Raw genomic sequence first — 15,984 nt, 5'->3', positions numbered from 1 at the left:
GAGATATAGCTGACTCTGGGTCTGTTCGCTGTCTGCAGGGGTATATAGCGTGTATTCTGTGAAACCATGGATGTATTGAATGCTACAGAATTAAATTAGCTACAGAATGCTTAAAAACAAAGAAGGTTTCTATTAGATATGACTGTGAAGAATTTCAGTCTTGCTGGTCTTAACTGAATTGTTTAGTCAGGGCCTTTTCTTGTTTATAAGCAGTTACTTAGGCCCCCGAGCCACAAGGGTCCCCACAAGTATGTAGGTATGTATGTAAGTGTGTATGTATGTATTATTACTATTATTATTATTATTATCAGTAGTGGTAGTAGCAGTGGTAGTAATACTAGTATTATCATTTATTGTTTGTGTCAGCATGTCACCCTAATTTTTCATTTCTTTCAGTTTATTTATTTATTTTTTTCTAATTAAAACTAAAGAAGTACTCATTATTTTGGACTGGGTGGGTGGTGGGCCCCCTAGTCCCTTGGGGCCTCCAAATATTCAGAAAAAGCTATTCAGAAAAAGCTATTTGTTTGGGGGTAGCAGTGAGAAGACTGGACTTATGGTTTTGCCAGATGTCTGGCAACATATAGCAGGATAAAAACAACGTTCATCAAAAAAGAGTTACTCCCCACAAGAAATGAATATTGCGTATACGTGAACAAAGCGTTATTTTTTAATGGATCGGTTGAACTGACTCAGTCCAACTGAATCGAATCTTCCGTTCGTGTTAAAGAAAAGTTAAAATTAGAACAGTAATCTTTCATAATGCAAGCACACTGTAACTTAAAATACCACACTGTAACATGGTAGAAACAACGTCTTTTCTCCATTTTTTCTATTAAGTCTGTAGCTGTTTTTTTCCCTCTGTTACGTGTCCATTTCAGCCCTGCGCTTAAAGAGACGACGCTAACTCAGCTAATGTGTAAAAAAGTAAACATCAGACTCATTCTCATATGTGTAACAGATGAAAAATATATTTATTTGACTGTAACCCCGAAACAAAAATGAATCGCTGAATCAGACGCCGAAAGAATCGTTTCGGTGCACGGAATCGAGCTCATCAGCCTTAGGAAATGATTCATCCAGAAGCTGTGGCCGCTCTTCGCTTTCATGTGTAATCTTATCCAATCAGAGCGGTGCTCGTGTCCCCCCGTTTTCGCGACGTCCAATCAGCGGAGACTGCCGTGTCCGCCTCAGTACGCTCCGCCATTTTGTCTGGCTATAAGAAAACTCAGCCAAGCAGCAAAGTTCCTGATTAGAGCCGAAGTTCCTCTTTGTGCAATGGACGGGTAAGTTCAGTGATGTTGTTTCCCCAATCAGAAATACGTTTTCCGTGTTTATTATATCTGCTTTTATAGCTTTACGTTTTTCTTTTCTGAATAGATAATATATAAAACATTTTGTGTTTGTGAATTTGTTAATTAACGTGTGTGCGGCGCCGTTAGCGTGCACGCGCACTCTTGGGTTGCGATGGAAACAAACCGATAACGTTAGTTTTCCACGCTGCAGTTGTCTTTGAGCGTTTAGCTAGCATTAGCTTTATCATTTCTCATAACTTTAATAATTAGTAGAGTGGTGGTCTTGTTCACCAACACTGCTGCATGCTTCGTTCGCGCTGTTTTAGGTCTGTTACCCCCCGAGAAACCAACTTTTCTGCGCTGGCTGCAGCGCTAGCCTAGCTGTTAGCTGGTTTGTTAGACCCCGCTCAGCTCCTCTGACTACTTGTTGCATCGCAGTAACCTTTTCCAAAACAATCGAGGCTTGGAATTTTCTTCCTGAGGCATACGGGATTCATCAAATTAATCGCGAACGTATTAAGCTCCTAGCAATAACGTTTACCTTAGTTTGTTTTTTTGTTATGGCATTGACATCTTTTTCTCTATGCAGCCGCCTAGAGACTGAATTGTATCCTATGGGATCGAATTACGCAGAATTAGAGTAAGTCCTCATGTTTTTACAGCTTTTAGACCAATGTGTTCTCTTAGTTCAGTCATGTTAGTTTTTTTATTTTTGAAATAACCTGTTTTAAAGTGTCCTTTGTTAGCCCAACCACAACTGGAATGTTCTTATTGTCCAGGTTGCTGCAACATACAGTTAACGTTACACAAGCAGAGCCAAATGCATTTTACGTACTGTTTCAATTACCAAACCACTGCCAGGGCATTTTTGAGGTGGTCATTTGGTCCAAACTTTGAAGTACTGTGTGAGGTTAGGTATTCGTGCATCAGCTTTGAGTATTACATCTAAACTACACGTTACCCCAAACTAACTTTTTTTAGTTAGGTTAGTATTTGTTTTTTGCACTTATCTGGAAAACCATTTCATTAGATTGTATACTTAATTCATCACAGCTTTCTGTAATCCCTCACCTTTTGCAAGATTGAAACATTTGTGCTGTTCTTTTTTCGGATTGAACAAAATTATTAAGTTGGCTGACTCAGTTCTGCAAAAGGAGCTCATCGGCCATAATGCTTCCTGTAAGGAGATCATGAGAAACAGGATATGGGGGTTAATCTTCAACCAGTGCCTGGCCCCAAATGCCAGTCATATTTCTTGCTTTAAGGGAGATCTGTGGGAAAGAAAAACGGGATGCAGTTTAGACTACGTAATGCACTCTGATTATCTGTAGTGGGAAAATGTTAACAGAACTATTTCAGTTCTCTGAGCTGTTTATAGGACCCTTTAGTTAAAGTGAGTTTCACGTTGGCCCAGTATTCTTGCTAGGTTTTAAGGCATGTTTCCCTCTTATAATGTAGTGATGGTAGCATAAATACTGTAACATCTCAAGGTTTTGGCAGCTGTATATTAAATGTTTATAGAGTATTATTCACGAATCCCTTAACCATTACACTTAATAAAGACAGAGTCCTGGTGTTTGTTTCACAAGTTTGTTTTGAGCTGTTGCTTATCAGGTTTTATTTAAATGCTTTTGGTTTCCTTTTTCATTTCAGTAGAAGAGTTTGCTACATTTGTGTTATTCCATGTTACTGTTTAATTCCTGTTCATCTAATACTGTCTTTGTTCTTCACAGTGTGGTCCATGACATTGCAGTTGGTACGAAGGTAAGCACTGCTTTTCTTCAGACGTAATTTTTAACCATTGAAAATGTCGGGTCCTAGTGACTGGCTGTAAGGCTTGTTGCTTCACGCTTGATCTGTTCCCCTGTGCTCACTTTCAGTAACATTTGCTCACTTGCATTTCTGTTGCTGAGGTGTATTATGCAGTCCTCACCACTCCCATTAAACCAACCTGACTTGTTTCATTATGAATAATGTCTTGGTGGAGTTGCACAGGATTAGCCAGTTCAACACCTTTAACAGGCAGAATTACACAACCCCATTTTTTACAGCCTCTGCTGCTAAATAAAGTAGTTTAAAATTTTAAATATAAATAGTCTGGTTATATGGTGTAATGGACAAGAAAAGATGCTGTATTTTTATTTATTTATTTTTTCCCTTTTATTTACACAAGGCCAGTCTGAATGATTCTACACAGTTTTTAGTAGTAATACCTCTACTGAACACATTTAGCAAAGAACTCTTTCTTGAATCAACCTTCAAAGGTTACTATGACATGTGCATTCCTCTTCAGTCTTTCACTAAAGATAATCATCTGTGGTATGTGGGTAGTAAGGGGGGGACCTACAAGTTTCAGAACAAAGGAGCAATTCACAGGCACCGTTTATATGACTGGCTTAGCCTATATGTTTTAGGGGCACAACGTGACATAAAATGGCTTGAAAACTTACTGTTTGTTCTAGGTTGTTGTATGCAGGGAAGAATGTAACTCTGTAGTTTAGTCTACATGAGAGAGAAGATATTTCCTTGTATTCTTAGAGGGAGAGTTCAAGCTTTTGATGTCTCTCTGCACGCAAGGGCATGTGATAATTTCTGAGAATGTTTTGTGGAACAGTGTCAAGGCTTTTTAAGGTTACTGAGTTGGTAATGCTTTGATTAACATGTTTACTGTTCACTAAATTAGGATGGCTCATTTTGCATGAAAGTGAGATGCATGAAAAGTTGTAGATTGTGGACGATTAATGGCTATTAAAAGAAATTTCATGGTATTTTTTTCTTTTACATCTGCTTTCATATTCTGGCTGTTTTCTGTGATCTTTGTTCATTTTCACCTGTATTCTCAAGCCTACCTCAGGCTAGCATTATGCCAGTTGATTGTTTGCCCTAGCTCTGTGAGTGGACCCATTTTAAAAGCATTCCTCAAAAATGGGCTTGGGTGTTGACACGATGACATGAATGGAGCCTATTCATCACATGCAAATATGTTTGCCTCTCCCCTCTATATACCCATGTTGCTCTTGTTTGTTCAGCAGTGCTGATTAGAGAGAAGGTGATTGGGGGAAGTGCTAATGGCTCCGACTGAGGCTTGCTTACTACTCTCTGCCTTTTGTTGCACCTAATTTTGTTGTAAATCAGATGTTCAGCATGTTGTGCACAAGGCGCAAATCCTGTTTTCTTGAAATGTTGAGTTGAGAGCCAGACATTCGTGTCATAACCTCTGAGGTTGGGGTTGTAAATCTTCAACTAGCTTGAACAGTGGGAGAAATGTACACCTGGCCCTAGAAAGACAATCAGCCTTGTGTATTCAGGCCAGAGAGTCCTGGGTTGGGTTTCATTCACCTGCAGCCACAGGCACGTCTCCATGGTGAGCGAATGACAATCAGGGCTGCTGTGGTAACAGCCCCATTCTTGGCGTGAATTGTTGGCATCTCTTGCCCTCCTCCCTTTCTCCACACCTTTCTAATCCCTTCAACCTGGTTTCAGTTCACTCTCCAGTCCCCACCCGAAAACAGTTGCAAATTCTTCTGGTCTATGTTCCTTTGTTCTCTCAAACGTTGAATTAACTCTGTAACTATGTTAGTTTACATGTGCTAAATTCAATTGGCTTTGAGAAAACAATGTTACTCTGTACGATTTTGACTTAAGGAAGCCGTTTCTGTAGTTCTTACGAGCAGTGCTCACTTGAAGCGTTTTAAAGTTGCCAAGACCAAAGTCGGCAGTAGGTTTATGGCTAAACCCAGCATGAAGTGGTGAAACAGCGGTGTTCAACATGCATACAGCCCAGCCTTCCCTTACCCCATCAGACCTTAGTGGCACCCCCCTCCCCCAGCTCTGCATATGGTTTTAATTAGGTCCTGTGGCAGTGGAATTTTAAATGTGTGGTGGAGGATGCGTGCATGTGGCCTGCTTGGCTCCAATAGGCGGCTGTATTGAGTGATTTTAATTCCTTTGGTCACATGGTATGACTTGACAATGCCTGTGAAGTATTTCAGGATGGTGGTTCTTCCCCCTTGTTATTGACCGTACCATAAAGACGTTTAGTTGTTTGCTCTAAAAATGCACTATGGGGTTGTGCTGTGTGGTGTTGCCCACCCCCCACCCTTGTCTTCGAAATAACTCGTCACTTTTTGCTCAGTATCTTGACTGACAACCCAGTAAAAACTGAATGTGAAGATGTATTTATTAACTCTATCACGGTGTAAGCCAAATTGTACTCCTTCATTTTTAGCTTTTGTAGCTTTATTTTCATCTGTCACATAAATCAAGTTGTACTGCAGTTGTACAGGGTCTTTCCCTTGAGAGAGAATCAAGCAAATGTCACTCTGCCCACTCATTCCTCTTGCCTGATGACCCAGAAACTCCAATACCCCCCCACCCCCACCCGCCTTTAAAACGAGAGTTCCTTCCTTGTTCCCTTGCTGGTGGGGTTGGAGAATGTTTAGGGCTGTTGGTTGATCTGTGACCCCGCCCTTTGCACAGGAAAACTGGCTGTTGTCACAATGCCCACTTCCTGTACTTTTGGCTTACAAAGTGTAAAGTATAGCCCAAGGGTGTCCTTATTTGGTAAGCTGGCTGCCTCTTGTAGGATTGCGGCTGCTCAGCAGCTTCCTGAAGCTAAATGTTTCACCATGTCCGTTCTTGTTCCTGTAGCATCGACTTGTCTCTTGATGCTCTGTTTAGTGTCTGCTCCTGTTTCAGTCAGATGTTACAATAGAGTGGAAGTTGGGCAGGAGGGAAGGGGGGCAGTGAAGTTGTGGGCTGTCTGTCAATAAAGCCTGATGCCAAATCTACTGAGTTGCAGTTGCTTTCATTTATGTCTTCATTTGTTTGTTTCTAACAGAGAGGATCTGACGAGCTTTTCTCCTGTGTATCCAACGGGCCATATATCATGAGTTCAGCAGGTATATTCGTCTAATAGATACTTAATATCACTGAGTTTTCATGTCTGTGTACCTGTGTGTAGCAAATTGACCCCATGATGTGTTCTTTATTGCAGCTAATGGCAATGACAGTAAGAAGTTTAAAGGTGACATCAGAAGTCCTGGTATTCCATCTCGTGTGATACATGTACGTAAGCTCCCAAGTGACATCAATGAGGCTGAGGTCATCTCTCTAGGCCTTCCCTTTGGCAAAGTCACCAACCTGCTCATGCTGAAAGGAAAGAACCAGGTATTGTTACCATACCTCCCAAAGAAATTACAGTGGGCTTAGCATGAGAGAGAATACTGAGGGAGAAAAAACCTGAAAGAGCTGCATGTATGATTAAAAAAAAAAGTTAATCATTTAATGCTTTTATATGTGAATCATTAATCCACGTGACGTTCTGTCTGGCCTGGCTTTCATAACGTATTTGTCAAAAAGGCAACTATAGCAATGATGGGTGTGGGTTTGGGTTTTTGTTTTTGTTTTGGGGCAGTGACCGGCCATGTTGGCTTACATAAATATTTGCTTACAAAAAGTTCAGCTTGTGTCCTCAGAAGACCCGAAGGAATATTTGTCTTTAATCTTGCAAGTAGCTCCTTTTAATTCTTTTAGTCCCCAGTGTGGCTTAGAAATAAGTTTAGAAATGCTCCCAATACTGCAAACTTGGTATAGAATGAAACAAAGACTGTAATCTTGGTGCAGTATGAGCTAATCCTTTTTTTGTTTGCTTAGGCTTTCCTTGAGATGAACACAGAAGAAGCAGCCCAGACTATGGTCAGCTACTACTCCTCAGTCACACCAGTCATCAGGAATCATCCCATTTTTATGCAGTATTCCAACCACAAAGAGCTGAAAACAGACAATTCACCAAACCAAGTGGTATGTGCCTAGTGAGACTTTTCAGCTTTCCCACTTGCTTTTCCCCACCCCCCCTTTCTTGCACTCTATTTTAATGCTCATTATTTTAACTCATACAGCATAAAACTGATTTAACATCCTCTTAATTGTATTACTCTATGTTTTTGCATTTTTGGTTTATATTTGTGATCTGGCACAATTTGCATTTTTGACAAATGTTTTGTAGAATGAGTCACTGGTATGGGTTGATGCTAGCAGATATCATTCTAAAACCTGTGTCCCTCAAGATTGTTTGTCATCCGTTTTGTAGTGCAGCTGTAGCCGTGATTGCTGTTCCTCCAGCTGCCGTGGAATGTTAATATGAGCTGAAGGGCTTGTTTACTGCTTTGCGTGTATCTTGCGGTTTTCTGTACTGCGCTGCCCAAAAGCCTGCCCTCCCTTTTTAAACACAGTCTCTGTGGAGATCTCATGCTGCTTGCAACCCATGCATTCCACAGCTGAGGCCTATCTACCTACTCATTCCAGTGATGGAGTTGCTTAGTTTGTTCATCTGACTGGCTGTGTAATCTGTTTGAATAAACACTCAAGAAACTGTTTCATTCCAAAGGAAATTACATCACGACACTTGATGTGTATGTCCTTCACTCTTAATAACATTTCCTTGTCAACAGCATTAAAAGCAACTCTGTTTCTCAGTAAATGAGTCTACTGGATTCCATGTTTTATTTGTGTATATGTAAGCATCAGAAAGGGTGTATTTGGCTGTTCATACCACCTCTGTGCTCTTCAGAATAGGAAGTATATGTAAGCTTTATTATTTCTATGAATTGAACACTTCCTTCTTTCCTTCCTTGTCCTACTTCATTATGGCAGAGAGCACAGGCAGCACTGCAGGCTGTGAATGCAGTCCAGACAGGCAGCATGTCTATTGCTGGGGTGGACCCCTCTGGTGTGACTGGCCCCAGCCCTGTGCTCAGGGTCATTGTGGAAAACCTTTTCTATCCGGTCACCCTTGATGTCCTGCACCAGGTAAGCTCCCTATTTGGTTTCCTCTCCTGTCAGCTGCATCCTTGGCTTTCATTCTGTTTGTTGTGGTTGGATCTGGATTCTCTGTACATGTATTTTTATATTTCTATTAAGCCCTATTTATGATATGTCTTCAACAGATCTTTTCTAAGTTTGGCACAGTGTTGAAGGTAATTACATTTACAAAGAACAACCAATTCCAAGCTCTTCTACAGTTTGCTGATGGTCTTACGGCTCAACATGCAAAGCTGGTAAGTGGCACCATCTAGAGGTTACTTTGATTTAGTCTTTGCATAATTTGTCAAAGGTCTGTGGAGGGTTATGAACAGACCGGAGTTTGCAGTCCTGGCCCAAACTGTGCATTATTTGAAAAACAGAACCTTGCTATGTTTCCAAGTTAATTCAGCCATTCCGCCTTTCTGACAATTACTGAATTTGATTAATGGGAAAAAAATCTGGCAATGTTTGGTTATGATTGTTACATCCTCCTTATAATATAGTAATATGCATATAATTTGTTCAAGACTTTAGATTTACAGAGATTTGTATGTATTTTTTCCAAGTAACAGTGATGCCAGGTACAGGGATAGACAATTTTATGGAAGTGCAAGCTGAAGTGTCTATTTTAATAATGGGCTTCTCTTTGTAATAGTAGCGGCTGTTCTTTTTGAAGTGCTATTGTATAAGCTTGAAAGAATTTGTATTGTGAAACTGGTGTGTCCAGCAATTGCACATCTTAACAGAGCAAACCCCTCATTTTGGGGAGTTCTTTCTTTCTTTCTTTTTCTTTTTTACTTTCTTGCTTTGTAGGTTCTGTATTTTGATTATTTTTAAAACAAGTACAATTTAGTCATACATACAGAATTAAGTGTGTATTACATTGTAAGACTGACAGTGTAATACACACTTAATTACATTGTCACAGTCTAATAATGCATTACAGTGTGGCTTGTTTCAAAAAAGTGTGCACACTCATCTGTTTACATTTCTCTAATTTGATATTGTCTGTACTTAGGCCCTGGATGGACAGAACATCTACAACGCCTGCTGTACTCTGCGCATCAGCTTTTCCAAGCTGACTAGTTTGAATGTCAAGTACAATAATGACAAGAGCCGGGACTACACACGACCTGATCTGCCCACAGGGGACAGCCAGCCTGCTATTGAACACCATGCGATGGCAGCTGCAGCTTTCGGTAAGGCATAACCAACACTTGGGCCATGCACCATTTTCGTTCCCCTTTACTAAGCAATAGTTTCAGCCTGTTTCTGTATCAGTGTGTTAAATGGTGTGTGTGTGTCTTCCCCCCCCCCTTTGCGCATCTGAAGCTACTCCTGGAATCATTTCTGCTGCCCCATATGCTGGCGCCCATGCCTTCCCTCCAGCTTTTGCTATTCAGCAGGCTGCAGGTTTGTACAAATCTTCCTCTATGCACTTTTTTTTTTCTTTGATTTCAATGTAAAGTAATTGCACTGAGCATAACATGGTGGTGTTTCTGTCTCAGGATTGGCTGTGCCTGGTGTTCCTGGAGCCCTGGCTTCTCTGGCTATCCCTGGGGCCGCAGCAGCTGCAGCAGCAGCAGGCAGACTGGGCTTCCCCACCCTCTCTGGTGGACACTGTGTCATGCTAGTCAGCAATCTGAACCCTGAGGTTAGCATTATGTAGCTTTACTGTATGCATGTGAATCAAGTAGTTGTAGGACAAAGTTAGAATGCAGCTCGGGCTTAAATATTCCTGGTTTTAAACATACATTATCTTGGAATGTGGTCTGCTCAAGCTTGTCTTGTTCCTCTATTGGGAATACATTTTGAATATTTTGTCTCATCCTTGAATCATTTAGGGTAATGAAGGCTATTTTTAATGATTAACTTGGTTGATGTCTTGCACTGAGTTCAACCACGTAAAGCATGATGTAAATAAATTTAATTATTCTATTTACAGAGGAGAGGGGTGATGTGGATACATACATCCTTTATCCAAATTAGCACTTTGAATTTCAGTTAACAAGCTCTGCTTTTTTCTCCCAGATTTTCATCCCTTCTTTTTGCTTAGCTTTAGTTTTGTAATCTCTTTTCCTAACATTCTCAAGTTAATTTAAGCTTCTTATGTATTTTTCAGCTGACCCCTTTTTAAATGAATATTCGTGTCCATTTACACAAGTTCATTGTCACAATATTACTGTATCTGAAAACAGCATCAACATGCTTTTCCAACAAACAGAAGCAGCTGGTTGGTAATGCCCAGGATTAGGAGCTGGATTTCATTTGCATCACAGAGATGCTTTCTTAGGTCTGTTTTCTCTGGTGTGTGGTGCAGTAGATCAGTAGTCGTGAAGTTTACACATGTATAACATTGGATACAATGAACTTGTAAATGGTTTGACTGTTCTTTTAAAAAGACTCCAGCAGTTAGGCATATCTTTGGTTATCATGAGGATTTGATTGCTTTTTTCTTTGTTTTCAAGAAAAAACAGCACTTTCTTCTGTTGGATAATTTTCTTTGAAAGTTAACTTGACCACTATTGTATTTCCATATGTATACTGACCTTGTTTTTTACCTCCTTTTTTTCTCTCCCACCCCCATTCCCCTTATCCCATTCTTTTATTTTTTGTTTTAAAACCTTGTCGTCCTGCTGCACGCACATATCAACCTGATTTTTACATTGTCAAACTGACACATGCATATACACACACATAAAAACACACATTCAACACAATATATACCTTACACATCCATGTCTACCCCTCCCCTCCTTTTTCTGCTCCCAATCCATTAACCATCTTCATGATCCAACCACCGTTTTTCGCCATTTCCCGTGGAACTGCCTCCTCGCTGTGGATATGTTGAACCTCCATTCTGCCTCCGATCTTTACCTGTCCCCTCTTCCCTCCGCTGCCTTCCTCTGCTGTCCTCTAAAGAGAGTTACGCCCCAATGCCTCTTTATTCTTTTCGGTATGTTATCCTTAGCATCTTTTGTTATCACTTGTTTGTTCTGTTCTCTTCCAATTTCTTCCCTCACAAGGCAGTTTGACAAACATGAGTGCTTCTTTGGTTTCTGCTGTTTTTGTGTGTTGAGAGAAATTCCAAAAAGCTGCAGCACTCAACAACACTTGCTTAAGGGGCTGTTAGAATATTCTGAACCTTCAAAACTGAATGAGATGCTGTATCTTTTTGTGCCTTAATGGAGAGCATTAACTATTTAAGATGCATGCTTTTGAAATTTTGTTTCTGTTTTTGCATGTCTTTTGAGGGAAGCTTTTAAACTTTGGTTAATAGTCAAGACTCCTATCATTTATTGGTTTTGTAGAAACAGCCTTATTTTTCACCCAACCTTTTGCCCTCAAGCTAGCCTTTTTACAGCCGAGTCTCACTTTCTCAAGTCCATTTGTTCATACATTAAGGAGGGAAACACAGACATCCATTCCTCTTCCACAATCTGTGAAAGTGCCAGTGTTCCCTTCCTCTGTCCTCTTGAAACGTTTTCGTCTTGCCAAGTATCTTAAAATGCTGTCTTTGACACTAGAATTACTTTCTTAGACCTGTACATAGGTAATGGGAACCAAGTGCATGACCACTTATATAGTTCACATAGGCTAGCTAAGCTCTGTTGAAGGTTCTAATTTCAGTGGCACTTTATGTAAAGATGATGATGCCCTCAGTTAATGGAATGTCTTGATTGTGACCTGAAGTTTGTTGTAGGGATTGTTATGGTTTTCAAGGATGTTGTGCATTTTTGACCTGACTCACTGGCTCTTCGTCTCTGTCTAGGTGTATATGGTGATGTGATTAGGGTGAAAATTATGTTCAACAAAAAGGAGAATGCTCTGATTCAGATGTCTGATGGCACTCAGGCTCAGCTGGGTATCTAAACTTTTCAAAACTTGATGCATTTTATTAACAGAATGAGCTACTCTTTCTGACTTTGTAACGAATACAATTAATTTTTCTATTAATGATTGTGAGCAAATTTTTATTTACACATTGTTTTAATTTGTTCTTTCTTAGCCATGAGCCATTTGAATGGCCAGAAGTTGTATGGAAGGGCGCTGCGCATCACATTATCCAAACACACGACTGTTCAGCTGCCTCGTGAGGGACATGAGGACCAGGGGCTTACTAAGGATTATAGTAACTCTCCCCTCCATCGCTTTAAAAAACCTGGCTCCAAGAACTACTCCAACATCTTCCCTCCCTCATCGACCCTGCATCTTTCCAATATCCCGTAAGGAAAAAACTGTGTGCTGGGTTTTCCTTCTTTCTCCCCTAAATGGAAAAGACCTGTATGCTAACTTAATGTATTGTGATTTTTGTCTTTTAATAGTCCTTCGGTCGTTGAAGACGATCTCAAGATGCTATTTTCCAGTTCTGGTGCCATGGTCAAGAACTTCAAGTTCTTTCAGTAAGTTCTTGTAGACAGTATGTCAACATACATGGTCAGTTCTTTGTTTTATTTGTCCCCCTTCTGTCATATATTTAATGCTAATATATTGTTAACTTTCAGGAAAGACCGCAAGATGGCCCTGATTCAGATGGGTTCAGTGGAAGAAGCAATCGAATCACTTATTGAATTCCACAACCATGATCTTGGCGAGAACCACCATCTTAGGGTGTCCTTCTCCAAATCCACCTTTTAGGAGGGAGTAAGAGAGAAGGTGTGGGGGGAATAAAAAAAGACTGATTAAGGCTGGAATAACCAGTCACAAACAAACATGTTGAGATGACTTAAGTTTCAAGGAAGCCTCAACCACAAAACACACTTCCAGCATTCCTCTGTTGTATTTATGAAGTATATTTAGTGGTTCATATGTAAACTTTTTAAGATATTTTTTTAAGTGTCTGTGAGGACTATCACTTATCCATAATTGCCGATCTTGATAAGCCTTTGAGCCTTAAATTTTTCACAACAAAATTTGTTCCAATTTGCATGGGTGAACACTTGCCACTCAGAGGCTTTTGTCCCTTGAAAGTACTGCTCTGCCTTTCCAGGGGTACTTTTTGTGCCTTACTGTTTTTTAATCTTACTGCTCTTTGAGACCATAAGTAATGACGTTTGATTTACGACGTGGAGTCCAGTGTTTGTTAAACTTAGTTTACAATCCAGTTGTGTACATGTCCTTTTGTGTACATGTAGTTTAAGGTTACAGTCTTTCCTGCAGCCACAGGGCATTATTGGGAAGTCATTTTTACTTGCCTGATAATACAGGCACTCAATCAGCCCCGTTCTCTTTCCACATTCAACAGCATTTAAATTTATTCACATATACTGTATCTATAGACATAGAATGTTTACATCCTTTTTTTTTATTTTTTTTTTATTTAAAGCAATCATTTGTGTGCAAATCTTATATTGTAAGTATATTTGTTTTTGATACTGTTGGCCATTGCATGTTGGCTGCTGGCCAGTAGAACCCATACTACTACTGTGTCTATGCTCTTTTTCTGTACCTCGTATAGATCTTAAGTATTGCCTTCATGTATCATGTGATATTCTGTGTTTTATAACTATTCTATTGTAATGCCCAATATATTCTATGTACTCTAGTAGCTTTTTATATGTACACTACAGCTTGAAACCAAAGGCTCTGTTAAGCTTACATTCATAACATGTATTCCTCCCTCTTGTACTTTTGAAATGACCAACTTAAAATTCTAAAACAAAACAGTGGCTTATGTGGGTGGGAACCTCCCTCAAATTACTGTTTATACTTCTACCAGTAAGCTTGGTGTCCGTTCTCAGTACAGTAGATTATATTCAGATTTGTTTTTGAGTTTGAGCTATTTCCATTTCTGAGATTGGGCTAAGTAGTGCACATTCCTAGCTGACTTCCAGCAATCCTTCATGTTTAACTTGTCACATGAAGAAATCCTATGTAGATACAGATTCATTCCTTTTTTTTTAAATCAAAAAACTAATTTTCTCTTGGATACATACAGTAGCATATAAATGTTTTCTTTTTTTATGCATATCTTTTATCAAGGTAGCAGGTTTTTGCCTGTGCATGGGACCAATGTGGTGAAATTCCTCAAAGAAGGAATTCCAGACCAAAAATCTCTGGAATTTGATCTTTTTTTTTGTCAAGAGCAAAATTGCGAGTGCTGTGCTGTTGAAAAACGTTATGTACAGATTTTTGGAAAATGGCAGGATTTAATCTTATTATGCACCCTTGCACAGCATTTGAACAACCTCAGTACACATCATCTGCCTTTAATGATTTAATGCTTTCTTTTCCTTAAAGTGGATAGATCAGGTGTAAATATTATTTTTGTACCACAATAATAAAAAGCAATAGGTTTTTATATCTGAAAGCAGATGTATATTTTGATTACAGCTGTGGACCATGAGCATGCAAAAAAAAAAGTTGGATTTATAAATAAGTAGAGTTGCGCTGTTTTTTCTGTCTTTCAGAATCTCATGTTTAACATTCCTCGAGACAGAGAGTGTACTTTCTGTGTATTTTTCTTCATTAAACATTTGTTTACTCTGGTTTTGTTTAAGATTTATTTGTCAAAGTAGTATGAGACACTTTTTAGAAGCATTTATGTTGGTGCTTCACTTTGCTGGTGAACAGTCAAGAGACAGTAGCTCATCTGTTGATGTGCAATTTGTGTCATCCTCTAACCCTTCATCAGTGGTCAGTTTCTGACCACAGAGCTGCTCTTTGCTGGATATTTCTGGGTAGTACACCACTCTCAACCTAGCAGTGACATTGTTGTGCCTGATACACTCGTACCAGCACCACAAACATCCTGTCAGCATCACTGCTGTTATTTGCTCTAAACAAATATCTGTTCACCTGTTGTTCTGTAGGCAGAAACTGACCAGTGGTGGGTGTGGTGGAGGGGGGCTGCAGTCTGGAGGTGTGTATCTATATAGTGGACCTATAAGGTAGATGGAGCCCCTGAGAACTACAAGGAAGGAGTTTTTAATAAAGTAGCTGAAGTACACACTTAAAAGAGTGTAAAGAAATGGTTCCAAATAGAACCATGAACACTCAAAGAACCCTTTACATGATCAAGTGGTTGTTTGCATCGTGAAAGGGTTCTTTAGTTTAATGGAGAATGTGTTGCATATGGTTCTATATAACACCTTTTTGAAAAGGGTTCCATATAGCACCAAAAAGGGTTGTGCTATTGTTATAAGATTGACATCGTAACAATAGAAGAACCCTTTTCAAAAAGGTTCAACATAGAACCACACACAACACATTCTCTGTCAACCTGAAGAACCCTTTCACTATGCAAAGAACCATTCAAGCATCAAATGATTCTAAACAGAATCACTGCCTTTACTAAAGAACCGTTGAAGAACCATCTTTTTTAAATGTGTAGTACAAACTGCTACAATTAAATTGCGCCTCATAATGGAGTCGAAACTAAAGCTTAAAGGGGAACTTCACCGATTTTTCAAAATTCGATTATTTAAAATTTTTGTAAAATCAAATGATTAAACCGTAATTCCAAGTGATTTGATGTTAAACGTGCTGTTCTAGATAAACGTTTTTAGCAAAAATTGTTCAGTGGTGGTAGGAACCAGACGTCCGAAGCGTTTAATGCCTCTAAAGCCTCCTCAATAGAAGCTGTTACATGACATATAAGGAAAAATTAAGGGATTTTTTAAAATTAATTTTAGTTCTTATATTTATTTCTTTAACTTTTTAATTTTAACTTTTACCCCTATTGTACTTACTTATTTATTTACCACTGACTATTTTGGATAGCCATAAAATGCGTCTGTATTTGTGTTGTATAACACTGCAAATAAATCCAAGCTGGTAAATTTCTCTGTAATGAATGAACCATTTCAGATTGGAACTCTGACTATCAGTCGCGATGATTAAATTCAGAGGAATTTCCCTACAATCTCAAACTGTGTTACATATA

General features: G+C 39.3%; 1 protein-coding gene across 2 annotated transcripts; it reads left to right on the top strand.

Moving 5' to 3' along the window:
* Nucleotides 1-1,205: 1,205 nt before the first annotated feature.
* Nucleotides 1,206-14,587, top strand: ptbp1b (polypyrimidine tract binding protein 1b). Of its 2 annotated transcripts, XM_036586390.1 has the most exons (16): nucleotides 1,206-1,286; nucleotides 1,885-1,935; nucleotides 3,029-3,059; nucleotides 6,136-6,196; nucleotides 6,292-6,464; nucleotides 6,951-7,097; nucleotides 7,950-8,105; nucleotides 8,243-8,353; nucleotides 9,118-9,298; nucleotides 9,432-9,512; nucleotides 9,608-9,753; nucleotides 11,022-11,055; nucleotides 11,872-11,964; nucleotides 12,109-12,325; nucleotides 12,425-12,502; nucleotides 12,605-14,587. In XM_036586390.1, the coding sequence occupies exons 1-16, from the start codon at nucleotides 1,279-1,281 to the stop codon at nucleotides 12,735-12,737; spliced, it is 1,701 nt and encodes a 566-aa protein (XP_036442283.1). In that variant the 5' UTR covers nucleotides 1,206-1,278; the 3' UTR covers nucleotides 12,738-14,587. The 2 variants fall into 2 exon arrangements, with proteins under 2 accessions (XP_036442283.1, XP_036442284.1); XM_036586391.1 differs by lacking the exon at nucleotides 1,885-1,935 and having other exon boundaries at nucleotides 1,244-1,286.
* Nucleotides 14,588-15,984: the final 1,397 nt, after the last annotated feature.

The sequence above is a fragment of the Colossoma macropomum genome, unplaced genomic scaffold (assembly GCF_904425465.1).
Source record: "Colossoma macropomum unplaced genomic scaffold, Colossoma_macropomum, whole genome shotgun sequence".
Lineage (NCBI taxonomy): Eukaryota > Metazoa > Chordata > Actinopteri > Characiformes > Serrasalmidae > Colossoma > Colossoma macropomum.
The sequence above is the reverse complement of the archived record's forward strand: the minus strand, read 5'-3'. Positions and strand labels throughout refer to the sequence as shown.